Raw genomic sequence first — 18792 nt, 5'->3', positions numbered from 1 at the left:
GTATAACCTGGAACTGGCCTAGCTATGAATAAAGAAATCTTCTGCCTAAAGGAGCTTAAGACACCAATATTCTGGGGGTTAAAAAAAAAAAAAAAAAAAAAAAAAAAAAAGCATAGTTGGTGTGGGGTGATGTGCCAGGCAGCTATAATAATGAAATTATTAGAAGAGGGAAGGAAGGGAACGGTGATGGGTCTGCACTGGGCACGGACTGTACGCCAGGCTCCATGTTGAACCTTCTTTACGCAGTGGCTCATTTTGAACTCCCACAACCCCAGGAGGTACATATTACTCTCCATGTTGTATAAGTGGAGAAACTGAGACTTCAGGTCATTAAACATGAGACTTCGGCTCATACCTTGAGCCGACAATGAGCCTGAGACCAACCCAGGCATGTCAGTTCTGGAGTCTTCCTTTTAACCTCCTGGTTTTACAATGTCACCCACCTCCCCAGGAGTGGGCTGCGGCACATTCAACTAGTCCTCCAGTGGGAACTTTGAGGTTAGTTCCAAGTTTTCATTTCCATTAAGAATTCTGTGATTACTTCCTTAGGATAAGTTCCTAGAATGGCAATTATTTAATCAAAGTATATAAACTTTCCCCCCCAAAAAAGTTTTTAATTGCATATTGCCCAAGGGCTCCCTACAACCCTCATATGAACCTGCACACCAAATGGTAGGGATCATTCTACAGGTGAGAAGCCATCACCCTGACCAAACGTACTCGATGGCCAGCTTTGCTTCATGCATCTCACAGAGCACCAGGGTCTGCCCAACTGATGGCTTGGGGTCCCCATTCTTGACATCAGGGGCCACCTGGGTTCTAACTCCCCACTTGCAGAGAGAGAGCTCCTGACCCACACCCCCAACCTCTGAGGGCAGCCCAGGAATGGGGCCAGGGCACGTGTAATATTAAACAGCACCAGCTGCTGAATTCTAGGGGATCAAACTACTTTCCCTAGGAATTTAACAATTTGACTTCTACAGCTTCCTACAAACGGAGTCATTAGGGCAAGGAAAAGCATGGCCAAAAGAAAATCATGTGCTCCTCCCTCTGCTTTATGCCACTGGTAACCACAGCACCCAGCACCTAAGGTGCCCAGACAGGGCATCTGCCCCTTCCCTGCACCCCATTTCAGCTCTAGTCTCGGGTGGAGCAGATAATCCCCCTCTTGATCAATCGTTCAGCTCCACATGGGGAAAACATGGTCTCTCCACGTCTTCCATGTCCTCCACTCATAAGGCACCACAGCAGCTTTGCCTGGGCTTCCATGTGGCTGGCCTTGTGCAAAGTGTGTATCTCTGCTTGTTATTTACTATTGATGATATCGGAATATGGGATATGCATCAGGTGACAGTAACAGTGTTGACTGTAGAACGGGACTATCGTGGTTATGTTTTGTGGATCTGTAAAAGAGACACAACTGAAGTATTTACAAATGAAATGATAACACAGTACGGGGGTTGCTTTAAAATATTCCAGTGAAGAAATGAAGAAGAAGGGGAAAGGAAAGGAGGCACGTGGGCGTGGAATGGAGGACAGGTGAAATAAAATTGGAAAAAACAAGCATAATTTCCTAATCTGAGCGATGAGTACATGGTGATCCAGGATGCTAGTCTGTCCACTTTTGTCTTTGTCTGAGATGTTCTGCAATGGAATTTTTTTGAGAAGCAGATTAACTGAATATTGCTATGAACTTAAAATGGCTCTAAAAAAATAGTCTATTAAAAAAACACCCAAACAATTAAATAAGGAGAAAAAATAGTAAAGGCAACTCCAGTGACATATATCAAAACTTTAAATATATGGGGCACCTGGGTGGCTTAATTGGCTGAGCGTCTGCCTTTGGTTCAGGTCATGATCTCAGGATCCTGGGATTGAGCCCCACATCTCCCACATCAGGCTCCCTGCTCAGAGAGGAGCCTGCTTCTCCCTCCCCCTCTGCCCCTTCCCACCCCCTTATGCTCTAATAAATAAAAACTTAATTTTTTTTTCAATATCTATGTGAATATGCAGGTATATTCATACTCTTACACATCCACGAAGATCATTACAATCTGACAAATTCTGGGAAGTAGGGTTCCCATCCTCATTCACAGAGGAAACTGGGGAGCAGAAAGGTCAAACCACCGACCTAACGTCACACAGCTAGGAAGAGGATCTCGGGATTCTCTCAGCTGAGCTCACAGGTTCTCCACCATGGCACTACTGACATTTGGGGTCGGGTAACCCCTTGGTAGGGGGCTGGTGACCTGTGCATTTCAGAAGGCTGAGCAGCACCCTTGGCCTCCACCCACTAGATGCCAGAAGCCCTCCCAGTTGTGACAACCAAAAATGTCTGCAGATATGTCCAGTATGCCCTGTTGGGCAGAACCACGGTGATGGAAAGCACACACCAGCCCAACACAAAACATCTTCGCTCTGCCACCAGTGCGGAGCCTGAACACAAACGCTCCAGAAGACTTCCCAGTGTGTCATCTGCTTAAGGACAGCTGTGCTAACCTCTCCCCCAGAGGACCCGGCAGGCTCCTCCACCTGTCACCTCTTCCCATCGGCCAAGGAGGGCTTCCGGGAAAGTACACAGGCGACGAGCCAGGAGAAGGAGCAGAAGCCAGGAGGTGGGAACAGACCCCCGCAAGCCTGGATGGCTCTCATTCCCCCCTCCCGCGATGTGCACCTGGGACAAGGACCCCAATGAAGCTGTTTTCTTTCCAGAGTCTAACCCACCAAAGTGGCACTGGGCAGGGAGCACCCACATTTCATGACAACCGCAGGCCAGGTGACAGGTGGGGGGGAAGAGGAGACATCGGCCCAGGCAGCTCCTCCCAGCCCTGTGTGCCTCTTACCTGTTGCTCATGTAAGAGAAAGCGCTGGAAGTCGTGCAGGTGAACAGCAGAGGCGTCCGGCCGGTCAGTGTTGCTGCCCTCGGGGAAAGGGAGGGTGTTTAGAGAGGACACACTCTACAGAAGCTGTCAACCAGGTGGCCTGCCACCAGACACCCTGCGAGTCCCCCCGGGGAGACAAGGTAGCAGATGCCACATCCCTGACCTGGAAAGAGGCAAGGAGGGACCAGAACCTGGTAGGGCAGGCCCCGGAATCTGCACTTGGCTGCTCCCAGGGGCTTCTGGGGCACCCTGCAATCTGCAGAGTACCACAGGAGTGTGGCCTTAGGGGACACAGGGCAGTAAGGACATGGGTGACTGTGGAAAGGTGGGGACCCAAACCCAGACTTGGAGGACCAGGGAGGCTTTCTGGAGGATGCAGCAGCTGCTAGTGTCTCAGAGAATGAGGAGGGGCTCACCAGGAAGTGGAAGGGAGCTCAGGCAAAGGGAATCACATATGCAAAGGCCTAACGGAAAAGAGAAGTGGGGGAGACGGAGGGGGAGAGGGGCAGACCTGAACCACACAGCAAATGCTTGGGTAGGGCAGGATGTGGACAGCATCTTGGGGGAGCCCATACTGGAGAAGCGAACAGGGCCCCATCAGAGGGTCTCCTCAGAAGCCACAGTGCAGAGCTTGCTGAGCCACCGAGGGCTCTGAAGCAGGAATGGGGGCCCAATGAAGCCCCTCAGATTCTGGGCAGATGGGGAGAATCTGCCTAAAGATACAAGACACAGGCTTTGGGAGCAGACAGGTCCACTGGTGGGAGGATTTTCTGTTTGCGATGAGAGAACTGTTCACCTGCATACACAGAGACTCCACCTCAGCCAGCAGCCTGAGCAGCTGCTGTAGAGGAGGTCGTGGCTATTGGAAACCTGGGACCTCACGGGACTGGCACAGTAACACTGGTTTCTATGGAAAGTGCATTCTGCAGAACAGAACTTTCCAAGGAAATCTGTACTTTACACTGAGCATCTGCAAGATATCTGTGTGTATGTGTGTGAGGGGTCTTTTATTTTGTTTTTTAAGACTTTATTTGAGAGAGAGAGAGAGAGAGAGAGTGTGTGTGGGAACACACAAGTGGAGGGAGGTAGCAGAGGGAGAAGCAGACTCCCTTCTCAATCCTGGGGCTCCCTCCCAGAGACCCTGAGATCATGACCTGAGCTGAAGGCAGACACTTAACCCATTGAGCCACCCAGGCGCCCTGAGGGAGTCTTTTTTTTTTGAGGGGGGGGTGCGGGGGTCTTTTTAAATACAGGAAATACAACACACTTTCAGCTTGTTCCCTTTACTAAAGACTCGAGATTCAAAAGTCTATTGTCTTTAATTATGGGTGTATTTGTAAACTTCTTTGCTAACCAGCCTGATGATCTAACACTAACATTTTCCTTAAAAGACGATATAAGAATAAGACTTGCTTCATACATACTTGCAGTTTTGAGGTTTCTGGTTTAGAAAGGGACAGAGGGATTAGTTGCCAGAGTGTCCTCATCAATGAGAGCAGCTTCTGAAAAGCAGACCTAAATCAGCGCACCACAAATCATCTTTAGGTGCTGTTAACTCCAGGGCAAACATATCTCCCAGGCAGAGAGGCCTGGGAAACACAGAACCCCTTCATAAATCCCTCACCTGGGGAATTTGTAAGAACAGTAAAGATCTTGGGGCGCCTGGGTGCTCAGTCAGTTGAGCATCCAACTCTTGGTTTTGGCTCATGTCACAATCTCAGGGTTGTGAAATCAAGCCCTGCACTGGGCTCCAAGCTCCGTGCAGAGTCTGCTTGAGATTCACTTTCTCCCTCTCCCTCTACCCCTCCTCTGGCTCACTTGCACTCTCTTTAAAATAATAAATAAATAAATCTTAAAAAAAAAAAAAAAAAGAAGAATAGTAAAGATTCTAACAAGTCCTGCAGCACTTACGCTGTAATAATACCGTTATCACTATTTATAAGCTCTTTGCCACCTCACACACTGCATGAAGCACTTTAATATGCTTCAACTCATTTTAATTCACTTAAACCTGCTTAACCAGGAAGTTCCCAAACTCCTTTCTGGGAAAGCAGGTCCTAAAGCATATAGGCTTCTCTACAGAAGCTTCTGGGCCACCCTCCCACCACACCACACACCCTGTGGCTGTTCATGTTTATCCATGCCACTGGCTCAGGAAAGCCAATTCCCCAGTGGGAGACCTTGCCCCTGTGGAGATCATTGCCCCTTGCCACTGTGGCTTCCCACAGAGGTGGCCCTCCTGGAGGCAGGCAGCTGGCCCAACTGGAAGGACCCACATAGGCACTGCTCTGCACAGCCACCCTGAATAATAAATACCCCAGAAGAGGTGCCTCACCCCAAGATGAACACGGAAGAATCTTTTTTGAATTCATCAAGAATCTGAAATAGAAAATAGAAGAAAAACACATAAAAAATAAGAACATTGGACAAGTCAAGACAATTCAAATGGACAGTTTATTAGAAAATTGCAACTGGTATGATTTATAAATATTCAAATATGGCAAAAACGTAGGAAGTAGAAAAGTCTTCCTCACCCCCTTCTACAAAAAAGGTAGAAGTCTTCCCCACCTCCTCTTTAGTCTTATTCCTGAGAAGCAATCAATCTTAATAATTTGGTAGGTTTCCTTCTAGAATGTGTTTGATGGATATTCATTTAATTACATCTTATAATTACATCCATGTCTCCAAACTTTTAGCTGTTGATTGTAGGCTTTACTTATTATTCTGCAAACCCCATACAGTCCTGCCTCACTACTTGGAAAACCCACATTGTATTCCATACTGTGTACATTACTGATTTTCTGCCATTAGGCTCAGTATTACAAAGAATCTCCACGTACGTGTCTATTTTTGTCCTGCTGCACAGATAGTTCCAAGGGGTAGATTCTTAGGAAAGCACCTGGACGGGTATGGGGTGTGCATATTAACTTTGATAGATTGATCAAACTGCTTTCCCAGCAACGGTCCTGCCCAGAGCCCCCAGCAGAAAACGCAGAACCTTTTCCACACCCTCCCTGCTACATTTCAGATCTGTACTACTTCAGTGAGCTAACTTTTCATCTTCAAACTCAAGAGAATAAAAGAACTACTGGACAGCTTTGGTCCTGCTCTTTGCAGCCTGCTGATGTTGTGACTATTGCTGTAACGATGGAGCGCTCTTCCACCAGGGAGCCTGGCGTGACTTTCCCCCCAGCTTCTGCTGACACCAATGCACTGCGAGCACCTTATACATGCATGTGCACGCACACATTCACTCATACCTTGTGTCTGCTTCTGGGGAGGTAGCATTACTTTAGTGGTCTTTAATGAGACTGCGATTGGATAAGCATTTGAAAAGTTCAGAGCACAAATGGAAATGCAGCCACTGGCACGTTACAAATGCTAGTGATATAAATACCACTCCTGCTCTGGACTCCCCAGTCTGCTTGCCAAGCTACTTGGAGTCCAGGATGACACGTGGAAAACCAACATTCTGCAAAAGGTATCTACAGGCCCCTGCGGAAGCATCAGGAGATCTGTGTAAGTCTGTGCATATATGTGTTTGTTTTTTTTTTTTTTCTGGAAAGATGATCTATAGCTTTAATCAGCATCTCAAAGAAATAGGTCACCCAAAAAGGTTAAGAGCCACTCTTTGAGGAAAACTCAGAAGTACTTCCTTCTATTTACGTGTAATTTATAGCATAGCTATTTCTTTACTTAAAAAAAAAAAAAAAAGAGAATTTGGGGCAGTGCATGCTCTTTGTTATTTGGACTTACTTGGCACTTAGATCACTAGATCAACCTAGTATTTAAGGCCAGATCCCTTCCAAACCAAACCCAGAGACTGGTTTCCTTATACCTGCAGAAAACCTGGTCTGGGACTTATCCTCAATTACCCACTCTGCTAGACCCTAAAGCCAGTCAGTTCCTTTACTTCTTTTCAATGAAGCACAAAAAAGTGCCCCACCCCATTTCAGCCAGGTAGACAGCTGGGACAAAGGAAGAGCTCCTACTGCAGAGACACTTCCAGAGCCAGAAAACGTGGGGAAAAGAAACACCCAGCTTCCCCTCTTGTATCCTGTATCTCCATCCTGGTCACCCCATTTGCTGAACCTGCTGGCAGAGGCACCTGGGAATGTACTTGTGGGAATCAGCCCCTCAGGGTCCAGAGAGGGGCAGAAGGATTGAAAGCAAAAAAGGCAAGTATTACCAACCTTAGGCTCTCCACTTGCATTAGCAGAAGCAAAATTTAATGATGCAGCGCAATAGGGCAGGTGGGGGGATGGGGGTTCTGGGGAATGGAAGACAGAAGGCAAGAAGATTTCTGGGTCCATCCAACAGAGAAGCCAGTCACGTGTCCACTGCAGTGGGAGGGAAGAGCATCACAAGGTCCCTTCTGGACATTCCAGTGTGAGATGCAAGGCAACCTGGCAGTTAGATGGGAGAATGTGGCTAAGCACTGGCCCTGCCTGACAATCACCAACCTTCAGACACCAAGAAATCAAAGACCCAGCCAAAGATGTTGTGAACCCGTGGATAGCGAGGTAAGAGGACAACGAAGACAGCGTAGTATCCCAAAGCCAAGTGACAACATCCAGGAGAGAGTGACCAACTGTGATCCATGCCACCCAGTGGGCACGATAAAGGCCAGAGGACCGACCAGCGGCTTTCACAATGTGGAGGTCCCCGGTGATATGACAGGATGAACTGCCATGGGGTGGGAGGCTTGGATACATGGCTGGGACAGGCTCAGGAGTGGAGAGAGAGATTGGGGAATGCAGACAGCGATTCTGATGGGGCTCCTGGAGCAGGTTCCTTCACGGGGCAGAGAAATAGGGCAGCGTTCCAAAAGGGAAAATGTGTCAGGGAGGGCACTCTATCAATGGAAGAGGTTACAGCATGTGTGATGGCTACAAATGTGGCCCCCAAAAGATCTGTGCAAGCCCCATCCCCTCCCTCCCCACCTGTGAATGTGACTTTATTTGGAAATAGGGTCTTTGCAGATATGATCCAGTGAAGGCAAGGTTCTCCTGGATTAGGGCAGGCCCTAATGCTATGAGTCGTCCTTATAAAGGAGACATCTGGAGCTGGCACAGGCCAGGACTAGGTGGCCACATGATGACCAGTGACAGAGATGGGAGCGATGTGTCTACAGAGCAAGGAGTACCCAGGATGGCTAGCAAATACCAGAAGTGGGGAGAGAGGCAAGGAACAGATTCTCCCTGGAGACGTCAGGGGGCATCAGCACTGCTCACACCCCGACTGCAAGAGACAGAACCTGCTTAGCTGGGGTCTGTAGTGGCAACACTGGGGAACAAACAAGGCTTGTTGGGAGCTGATGCAGGGCAGCCTCAACCCCAGCTCCCCATCCCATCAGGAAGGCACTGAAACAAACCCCAGTCAGATACAAGAAACAGGCTCTGAGAGGACCAGCAGTTGTTCCGAGGTGACACATCTAGAACGTCATAGAGCCTGCATTTCAACCCTGGTCTATTTTGGCACTTCTCCACTGGCCTGCACAGTACGTGCAAATGCCCACAGAGCAAATAATGACAACCTAGCAATGAGAGAAGAACATTCTAGATGCTATAGGCACATAGTGGAGAGACAGCAATTAAGTTATTCTATCATTACTGTGCAGGGTTATGTGGTCAGAGTCTACCAAACCAGGATGTGTGGCTACAGGTAATGTCCCCTCTGGCCCCAGCAAAAGATCAATGAGGTGAGGGGAGATGTCTGTTTTATTAACCACTGTGCCCTCCTGGCTCAAACATTTGTTGAATGAGTGCCTAAAATAATGGATAAATAGAACTAAAAGCTACAAGTCACCTCGGACTTTTGATTCCCTGGAGACAAAAAAAAGGGGCTGTGCCAAAGGATGGAGACCACAAGAGCAAAGGCCAGAGGTGTCGAGGTCAATCTGAGGTCAGGGAATGAGTCTCCCCACAGAGGAGTGGAGGGAAGCACACCCTCCATAGTGTAATATACCTTACACACTCTGCTTAGTGGGTTACATGAGCCATTTGGTGCCAGGGGGCCAAAGGGAAAATGACAGAAAAAGCCAACCAGAGATTCCATGGCTGATTTTTGCACTTTGGATGCTTCTCCCCCTCCTACCCTCCTCACGCCCATTAGAATAATCTGCGCTATTCCCTGGAACCCTCAGCCACAATATCATCACAGAATGTGACTCACTTCACATATGCTTGCACCCATGTAAAAAATCTCGAAGAGTAAATATTAATCTTTCTACTAAATATATAACTATAGAAGGTTTGAAGACATTTCAATTATCTTTTTATTTGTACGCACTTCCTACTTCTCTGTTATAACTATGTGTTATTTTGATGATAATGCAACTTATTCAAACATCAGAAATGAATTTCCAATCAAGTGTTGCCTGGTCAGTGAGGTACCAAAGGACCCTCTGGGAAACCCATTGACCCTGACCAAGATGGTCCTTTTGAGGCAGGACAGGGAGCAGAAGACCACAGCCAGCTGTACTCACTTCCTCCAGAGGAGATTCTGGCTCATGAAAGGACAAGCTGTCCTGGGGGGCCAGCTACTGGGTGACTGCTCTCGATGAGCCTTTTTCATCCTCTCAATTAGCCTGGAGGATGGATACCATCAACCCTATGTAACTGATAAGACTGAGCATCTGGGAACTTAATACCGTTGTCAGCTACGAGTAATGTGAAAGCAAGATTAGTGCCACCTTCAAAAAAATTACAGCTATTTTCTCTTTTAATAGGCCAAGAAGCATTGAAGACGCCTACATTTAGATCCCGGGGGATGGCGATGGATGGTGGAAGGCTGTGTGTTTGCCTTCTGGTACCTTGCAGGGTTGGAAAGGCACTTGTTCTTTGAATCACACTAGATACCTTTGAGAGCTGATTATTATTTGTGAGCTGCTGGAGAGCAACTGTGGATGTTGGGTTCATGGGAACCCTTGGTGGACAGACTTTTAACACAGCCCCAGGATGTCCTTCTCCCAGTATTCACACTCCTGCATGGTCCCTGCCAACTTGCAAAAGTAATGGGATGTACATGATCATGTGTCTATGACTACATGATGATGCTATACACGACTGAGCACCTGTCTTGCCACCTTTGAGGAAGCCAGCACCTATGTAGGGGAGTCCCATCCATTATGGAGCTGTGGGCAGCAGCATCTAGGAGCTGTGGGTAGCCTCTGGCCAGCAAGAAACTGAACCCTCAGTCCCACACCTGCAGGGAACTGCATCTTCCACAACCTCATGAGCTTGGAAGCAGATCTTTTCCCACTTGAGCCTCAAGATGAGACCACAGCCTCAGGCTAAACTCCTAAGAGACCCTAAAGCAGAGAATCCAGCCAACTCATGCCAGAATGCCCAAGCCCCAAAAGCTGAAAGAACAATGCACATCGTGGTGATGCTGCAATGCAGCTAATACAGAACCATAACACATTTCCAAAGGAATCTACCGGAGGGTACAGAGAATAGATGGTATGAAAAGACAGGGGGTATAAGCAGATGAATAAACTGCTACCTGACCACCGCATCCCACAGGGGTGAAACTCAAGTCCTGGACCAAGAGCAAGAAGGAAATTAGCGAGCCATCCTTGCGGATGATCAGGGCCTGTAAGTGCCTCCTGCCCAGGCGCCACTAACCAAGGCAGGCCTTCCTATATTTGGTGGGGAGGTAGCGGAGGAACAGTTATGAAGCTGAGCATTAAAGCATTCGAGGGAGAAATAATACAATGCTGGGTTTGCTTCAAAATTACACGAGCAGAGGAAAGTGGATTAAAGCAAGATGAAAAAGGAGTCCCATGAGTGGATCATTGGTGAAACTAGCTGATGGGTACGTGGGGTTTGCTACACTATAGCCTCTGCTTCTGTATGTTTGAAATGTCCCTTGATACAAATGTTTTCAGAATTAAAAGCAAGTATCAGTGGCTGGGCACTGAAGTTGGGCAAAAGGGAACTCAAATCCTAGCTCTGCAGCTTTTGAGCTGTATAACCTCTAGCAAGTAAGCTCTCTGAGCTTCAGGTTCTTCATCTGTAAAATGGGAATAATACTGGTGCCTCTCACACAATTGTGAGGAGAACTAAATGCATGGACAACACTCAGCACAGCACCCAGCCCCAGCGTATATTATAGTTCACACTTAGGAAACATTTGCTATGATCTCTATTCGTAATATTGTTAGTACAGCCTAGCTAGAGGCTTATCATCGGGGACACACATGGAATTAAATTTGTCTTCCTGCTGCTGCAAAACTTTTAGAAGCTTTGAGGCTTGGCTGTGGAAACAAGCAGGTGCAGCTAGCTACCTCAAGTTGGAAATCCATAGCTACTGATGAGCAGGAACCCACTCCTGGATCTCATCTGGGGGGTGAGGGGGAATTGTCCATCACCAGGGGGAGCCCTGTCTCCCCAAAGGAGCCTAAGAAATCCAGCTGAGCCTCTCAGAGCACACAGCTCTTGCTTTTCTGTGCTCTGTACTGCCAACAAGGAGCTCAAGAAGCAAATAATATGCTGACAGAAGGGGAGGGGCATTTACCTACACAAGAGTAGTGAGGTTTCTCAAACTGGCCACTATCTATCTACAGAGCTTGGGGCTTTGTTATTCAAATTACAAGTCAGTTACACCCTCCAGTGCTGGAGATCAAAAGCCTTTGGGGTGTGGCAGGCAACATAAATTAGTAGAGAAAGCTGGGGGGGGGAGGGGGGGTGGGTCGGGGTAGGTGGGAGCTGGGCAAGCCAGAGAGAATGCTTGCTTCCTTCCTACTCAGATGTCCTCATGGGGAACTCAGGACCCATATATAGCCACATGTCAATTTTTTTTCACAAGCAGCAGAAAAATCTAGATGTTAACATGAAATCTCTTAAGTTTTAAATGTAGGCAATTCATTTGAAAAACATTTAAACCATTAGGCCAAGTCTAATAGAATGCAGGCTGAATGGGTTCTGGCCAAGAGAAGGAGCCTCTGGTACAGATGTTTTTTCCCCTCCAAAACTGGGCAATCTAAATTACCCCCAGAGGATTCAGCGATTCTGCAGAAATCGGACTTTTTCCTGCACCTCCTCCCTCTCAAACACACACGTTAGCCTCAAAAAGAACCATAAAGAAAGTAGAGGTTGAAATAAGCCTTAGGTGGAATTTTATCATGCAAACAGCCCATCAATGCTGGCAGATGAATTAGCTTTAGTGCAAACCTTATTCTCAAGCTTTGCCTGCCATCTGTCTGATGAGACAGCATCCTGAAATTTCAAGGCAACTGATTATAAAAACTGTTATTTGCAACTACTTATCTTGAGTGAATCAAGGTTTTCTCAATCCTGGTCAATTGCATAAGACACCAATTGTCATTATTCTGGATTCCACTGGTACATTGTCATCAGACATTTTCATTGTTCTCAAGAACTGATTACAAATAAAACTTACAGATTTTAACCTAAAAAGCTGTTTTGATCAGCTTTTATGCAGCAGTTTTTTTTATTAAGTTTTCATATAAAAAAGGAGTGGATGGTTACATAATTTAAAATGTTTTATAACCAATGACCTGATTTAATATCTTCATTTTACAGAGCCAGCTGAATGAAGGGGGAAAAGATGGCTTTTCCCAAAATCACTTGTGGTCAGCCAAGGTCAAGCTGGGGCTGAAATCCAGGTCTTTCAATCCCCTGTACTCTATTTGGCAAACCAAGAACTAATATGTGAAAATTAATACAATGCAGTGGAATGTTTTACTCTAAAAAATCATGTATTTTTCCCCCAATCTAGGCACACTGGAGATGCTGCTCCCATGTCTTTGCCTCAGATACATCTAAAATCCTACAGCCAGTGGTCACCTATCAAGAAACCTCATCCTGTGCCCACCTGCAGGACTGCATGCAAAAAGCAATTACTAAGTGTCTTCTAGCGACTTTGTTGTATTTTTTTTTTAATAAGTAGGCACTATACCCAATGTGGGGCTTGAACTCCCAACCCTAAGATCAAAAGTCGTATGCTCTACCAATTGAGCCAGCCAGGCACCCCTCCCCCTTCTAGTGACTTTCATATGCTTATCACTGAAAATGCCTGCACTCTTGACTTCCTCCCATCCCAAGCCCTCATTCAGTCGTCCCAAGAGCCTGGTGGGGCTGGAATCCCCAACCCCATTGCACAGATGAGAAGACTGAGGCTGAGAGCCTCAGATCACATAGGTAGTTGGAGAAACCAGATCTCTGGCTCCAAGTCCCACATCCTCTCTGCTCTGCAGCTCTGCTCTAGACCTAGTTTTGCTACCTGCAAAGCCCTCTTTTGATAACAGAGCCTCTTGTTTGTGGGGCATGCGCCACCCACCAGGCACTGCGCTCCATACACTGCACTGAACCCCTTTGTTTAAGCTTTATGCTTTATGGGACTTTGTGTGTGTGTGTGTGTGCGCACGAGTAATGTGCTCTTTGGAACAAGTCAAAGAAAACTGAGGTGTGCAAAGAAAAACGCAGTTATCTCTGCTGCCCATCTTCCCAAACCCCTTCAATACACAGACAAGATCAGCATTAAATGCGAAGTGTGTATCCTTCCATACTTCTTCCCTGTTCATAAAAACACACAGAGACATATGGAGGAGGATTATTATATCCTGGTTTTGGTTCTGGTTTTGTTTTTTCATCAGACTTAGTTCCTCGGGTGAACCTGCTGCCAGCTTTGCTCACAAAATATCATGAACATCCCTCCAGATCAACAAACAGAGAGACTCAGTCAGGCTTCTTAATCAGCTGCATAATGTTGCATGGTATAGATGGACCATAATTTCACTCAGCTATTCCTCTACTGAGAGGCAGGCAGATGGTTTCCAGGTATTTTGCCAGAATAAGTAATGCTGCAACAAACAATCTGGTAATAAATTCTAAGGTCCCCATGCCCTCATTTCTCTCAAATAGAGTTCCCAAAATGCCACCGTCAGGTCAAAATGTATGCACATCTTAATTTAATTTTAAAATGGCATATTATCTTAATAAAAAATATTCTCATAAATATTGAATAAAAGCATTTTAAAAAAGATCACACACATAATCCCTCAACCCAGAGATGGTTACCCTTAATGATTTGATAAATTTCCTTCCATGAGGAGATAGTGCAGCCAAATTAACTGAACTTGTTTTACTTTCATAGGCTGAATTTAATTCCAGACTTCTCATGTTCCTTCCATTTCCCCCACAGCTCTCTCGCCCGTCTACCAATCTAACGATGAAACGAGGACGTCACAGTCATTCCCACTGTGTCTTTCCTTGCTGAGAGGGGACACTCAATGGGTCTCATGGGTTTCTTAGGGACACGCCAGACTTTGAGGCACAGGGGAAACAGAAACAGAAACACTGATAATTTGCTCAAGAACTGTCTTACCGACTTTTGCTGCTCAAACATAAGTTTTTTATAGAACAGGTGGAACTGCTCAAAGCTGAGCTCATCTTTGTGTGCACCAATTTCCTGTAAATTAAAGACAAAAAAAAAAAAAGTGACCATGCGATCTCTTACGTCCCCCACCAGAATGCCGCCTCACTGTTACCAGGTGGAATGGCTCTTCCACAGCTCTGGCCAAAACCAAACTCACATTCCTCTGAGCCCAAACTGTTCACGGGTTTCCTAATTTACCTGCCTGGAGAACACACCCACCAAGGGCCCCACCAGGTAAGATCCTGCCCTTGAACCCCCTAAATGGAAGCAACTCAGCCAGAATTCCAAGAGCTGTGATGCAGAACTCTTCCCTCTGGGGGCAGAAGACACTTCCAAATCTAGACCTAGTGTAATAAGGTCTGGGCAGACAGGGCATTCTAAAAGCATGGGAAAATTAACCAAGCCTTTGGAGTTAGAGTTCAACCCCAGTCAAGGCTTGTCCTCTGAATTGCTTAATGGCTTTGGACGATTTACCTGATCCCATTCAGATCCTCAGTTTCTTCATCTGTAAAATAAAAACCACCCCCCACCCCCCCTCCCTAGGACTTCCTCCAAACCAAACCAGTAACATCTACATATTGCCAGCTCAGGGAAGCCCTGATAAAGAACAAGATTCCAAAGATGTGGTGATCAATGGTAACGCTTCCCACTGTCTCTGTTTCTGCCTTCCTGGAATAGTTGGAATGCTCTAGGCAAGTGAAAAGATGGCTTGGTAGCCACAAAGTGGGTGAACTCTTCCAAGAACTCACTGGCACAAATATGAATGCCCTTTCTTGGCTTGAGGAAGCCTATGACCGGGGCTGCCGGCAAGCAAGTGGCAAGGTCATGTGAGTCCCACAACTGGAGCTAGGGAGATGGAGCATCACTGGCTTCCTGACAAGATTCAGGATCTCTCTGAGCACCAGTCGGGGGGGGGGGGGGGGGGTGCCTAGGCATCATCTCCATCCTTACACCATTCAGGAAGGCCCCACTTGCCCTACCCTACGCCATCACCCTCGGGGTGACTTTACCCACTTTACCTCCCAACAGCGTAATTACAGCAGACCACATACAAACTCAATGATGAGTAGAAGGAGGGCTGGGTAGGAAGTTGGGGGAAAGCCAGAGAGGAGCCCACTCTGACAGCTATATTATGAGGACTTGGATACAGAATACCATGCTCTTGACAACCTTACCTAGGGAAACTTTCATAATATTTTCCAAAAGAAACAAATTTGTTCATGTTACTTGAAGGACAGCAGGCTGTGGGACAGTGAGTGAAGGGAAAGACCGCACTCGTGGTTCTCACCTAGGACTGCATGGATGGCGTGGATGACGTCCTCACCTAGGACTATGAACTGGACAGATGTCTGGGCTCTCCCAGGCACCCTTCAATGGGGCTCAAAGGCTAAGTGACCCTCGGTTCGCAAAATCGCCATGCCAAGAAGCTACGACACTTACCACAAACTTATCTTTGAGGAACTTGGCACTGTTCACCTTAAAGTTGACCAGGGGTAAGATGGTCTTCAACTCTCGGAGGCTGATGCTGCAAAAGAGGGAAACCTCAGCTCTAGCCGCTTCAATCGTGGAGGGCTGGGCTACATTCACCCTGTCCTCCGGAGCACCCTCTATGGGTAGAGGGACTGGGGACAAGAAACCCTAGATTCCAGGTGGGTCACACAAGGCTGGTCTCTACCCTTCAGGAAGGGCCAAGGACTCAGGTCACATAAGAGATTCACAGTGTGAGCAGAACATGGTGGCAGGAGGCCACATAACCTCTGTGGATAGGAGATGTCCAGGGACTTCAAACCAAGGGGAGCGACTCACCAAAGGCCAGAGGGGAAGGGGAAGGAGCCAACCCTATACAAGCCCCTACTATGTGCCAGGCTGCCCTGCGGGTCATCCAGGCAATAATGTTACCTAAGCCCTCACTCCATCTGACCCACACACACACACAGGAAGCATTACCCACCCTTGGGGTTTGAACAGGCAACGGGAGAGGGGTCTGCTCAAGGTCAAGGGCTGGGTGACAGCAGAGCCCAGATTTGAATCAAATCCCAAAAGGTATAGTCACATGGACCACATCACAGAAATCTTCCTGCGTGATTTTCACCTAGGCCAGGTAGTAAGTTCAGGTGCAGAGGAAAGAAGAAGGAGAGAGCACATTCAGAGCAAAAGAAATACCCATAGTAGCACCAGTTACCAACAGTAGCAGTGGAACTTTAACAGCGTATATACAATGCCAGGCACTGCTCCAGGGGACAGACACAGACATGCCTTCCATGCTCTAACAACCGCATGAGGTGGGTACCGTCACCATCTCCACATTCCCGGGGAGGACACAGGCTCAGAGAGGTCTGGGGCTAGGACGTGAAACAGGGACTCCAGGGAAGTCCACCTGTAACCAACCACTGCATTTTCCCACCTCTCCAGGAATAGCATGAACAGTGTGGAGAGGTGTGGGGTCGGGGTGGTCGGTCAAGGGCGCAGGATCTAGACCCCTGTGGCTATAGAGCTGAGTGTCTACTAGAGCAAGAGAGAGTGGTCTTGGGGTGCCATTGGTGTGGTCAGAGAAAACTGCTCTGTGTTCTGCAGCCGTCAGTCTGGACAGGGGTGTGCATGGCCAAGGAAGGAAGCCTGCCCAGGATGTGGGCAGAAAATGGCCCAGTTTCCTCCACCCTGTCAACTCAGCTTCTGCCAGCACATCCAGAAGAAGGCAGCACATTACAGAAGAAGGCAGCACATTACGCTGAGCAACTGCCTCTGGAGACAACTGAGTGGAGCTCCTGGCCATCCCTGTGTCCCCACCTCCAGCCTTTTTACCTCTAGTCTAACAGCCTCCCTAACATCAGACACCTATACCTGCCAGATGCTTCCCTACCCCCGACTGCTTCAGGGGCAGCAACAAGGGTTTTCCCAGAAAGGCTGAGAGCAACACCTTCGAGTGGGGCTGGCCAGCCAGAGAGTCAAGCAGGCTGGCTGAGACCCCCTTTCTGACCCAGCCCCCGGGGTGCCCAAGAAGAACCTGGCCAGGACCGGATGAAGGGAGAAGAACAGCAGGGCCTAGCACCACAAGACAGGGCAAGGAGAGGGTCTGGCCAAGCTGGTGGCCCTGCAGGGCTCATCCAGGACCAAGGAGGAAGTCAGAGTCCCCTCGGGAATCCAGAACCTCCAGGCAGAAACAGGGTCAAGAAACCTCCCCACATCCAGGTATAGAGACAGGGGCACTGGGAGCCAGTAGAGCAAACACAAGATCTGGGGCCAAGAGACTCTGAGCAATGGGGCACCCGAATCCATCTGCTCCAAAAGTCCTACCTTATAGCAGAGCGACTGAGCTGCCAGGTAAAGGTGGGGACCCAGAGCTTCCTTAGGCTCCTGTGCCAGGACCTTGCCACTCCCCTCACCTCCCTGCCCCCCAAGCTCCTTCCTCATTCCCTCCTTCCCCAGACCTGTGATCTGTGCTGCACTGCCTGACCCTGAGCCAGGACAGGCTCGGTAACTCCCCAGCTGCTGGAGGGGAAGAATCCAGCAGCCCCCCACTACACCCCTCTCCCCGTTTGGAACTTGCCATCATCAGATGAAGAGAGTGCCTCGGCAAGGCTGCATCCAGCATCCAATGACTGCAGCCCTCCCGGGACCTCAACAGAGGACGGCTCTGCAGGCCGTGGCTGTGACCCACAGCAGCCCAACTCCTGCTACTACCCACGGGTGTCCATTCCCCACGCCCTCCCCAGGAGACTTCCCGCACACAAACCCCCAATCCCCATCTCAGATTGTGGTTCCTACAGGCTCAGCCTGTGACCATGGGTTCGGAACCAGGGCAATTCTTCTGCAGAGGGAAGGCAAGAAACAATCCCTGCCAAGGGCCACAAAAAGCCCCTGCCTCCGCTGTGGCAGGCATCACTCCACAGTCGTGGCACCTCCCCCTGTCAGCCTGGCACCATCCCAGCTCCCACAGCATCACGCCCCAGCAGCCTTTGCCATGCCACCGGGGTAAGTTTCCTGGCAGCCCCAGGAAACTTACCTGCCACCCAAAGGCTGGACCCACACCTCCACCACCCCCGGCTTCTCAGCTGTACAGACAGTCATACGCCTTTGTCAGTACTCACCAGAAGCCGGGCATCTAAGCATTCTCACACACCAACCCACTGTGACCTCACCCCAACCCAGGGAGGCAACAACTGTTAGCCCTCTCTTACAGAGTAGAGGCACTGAGGCACAGAGAAATTAAGGAACTTACCCAAACTCACAGAACTAGTAAGTGTTAAAGCGGAGATTCAAATCTCACCACTGCCCAATAGAACTTTTGACAATGATGGAAATATTCTAGATCTGGGCTATCCAATGTGGTAGCTACTAGCCACATGCGGCTACTGAGCATGTGAAATGTGGCTAACATGACCCAGGAGCTCAAATTTTTATTTAATTTTCATTAATTTAAATAGCCACAAAGAGCCAGGGGCCACCATATAGGACAGAGCAGCTCTGGAAGCTTGCTTCTCTAAGTAGAGTCCCTGGACCAGCAACA

At 48.2% G+C, this 18792-nt stretch overlaps 1 protein-coding gene across 7 annotated transcripts in view; it reads right to left on the bottom strand.

Moving 5' to 3' along the window:
* The window catches only part of PLCG2 (phospholipase C gamma 2), a 174725-nt gene that overhangs the window by 61641 nt on the left and 94292 nt on the right, over positions 1-18792 (bottom strand). For all 7 annotated transcript variants that reach the window (XM_077890972.1, XM_077890976.1, XM_077890970.1 and 4 more), the window contains 4 exons: positions 15726-15810; positions 14235-14318; positions 5218-5261; positions 2844-2916 (listed from right to left, as the gene is read on the bottom strand). In XM_077890972.1, coding sequence (XP_077747098.1) covers positions 2844-2916; positions 5218-5261; positions 14235-14318; positions 15726-15810 — 286 coding nt within the window. The remainder of the gene's footprint in view (positions 1-2843; positions 2917-5217; positions 5262-14234; positions 14319-15725; positions 15811-18792) is intronic.

This window comes from Canis aureus, chromosome 3 (genome assembly GCF_053574225.1).
Source record: "Canis aureus isolate CA01 chromosome 3, VMU_Caureus_v.1.0, whole genome shotgun sequence".
Taxonomy (NCBI): domain Eukaryota; kingdom Metazoa; phylum Chordata; class Mammalia; order Carnivora; family Canidae; genus Canis; species Canis aureus.
Note: the sequence above shows the minus strand (reverse complement) of the source record. Positions and strands in the feature narration are given on the sequence as shown.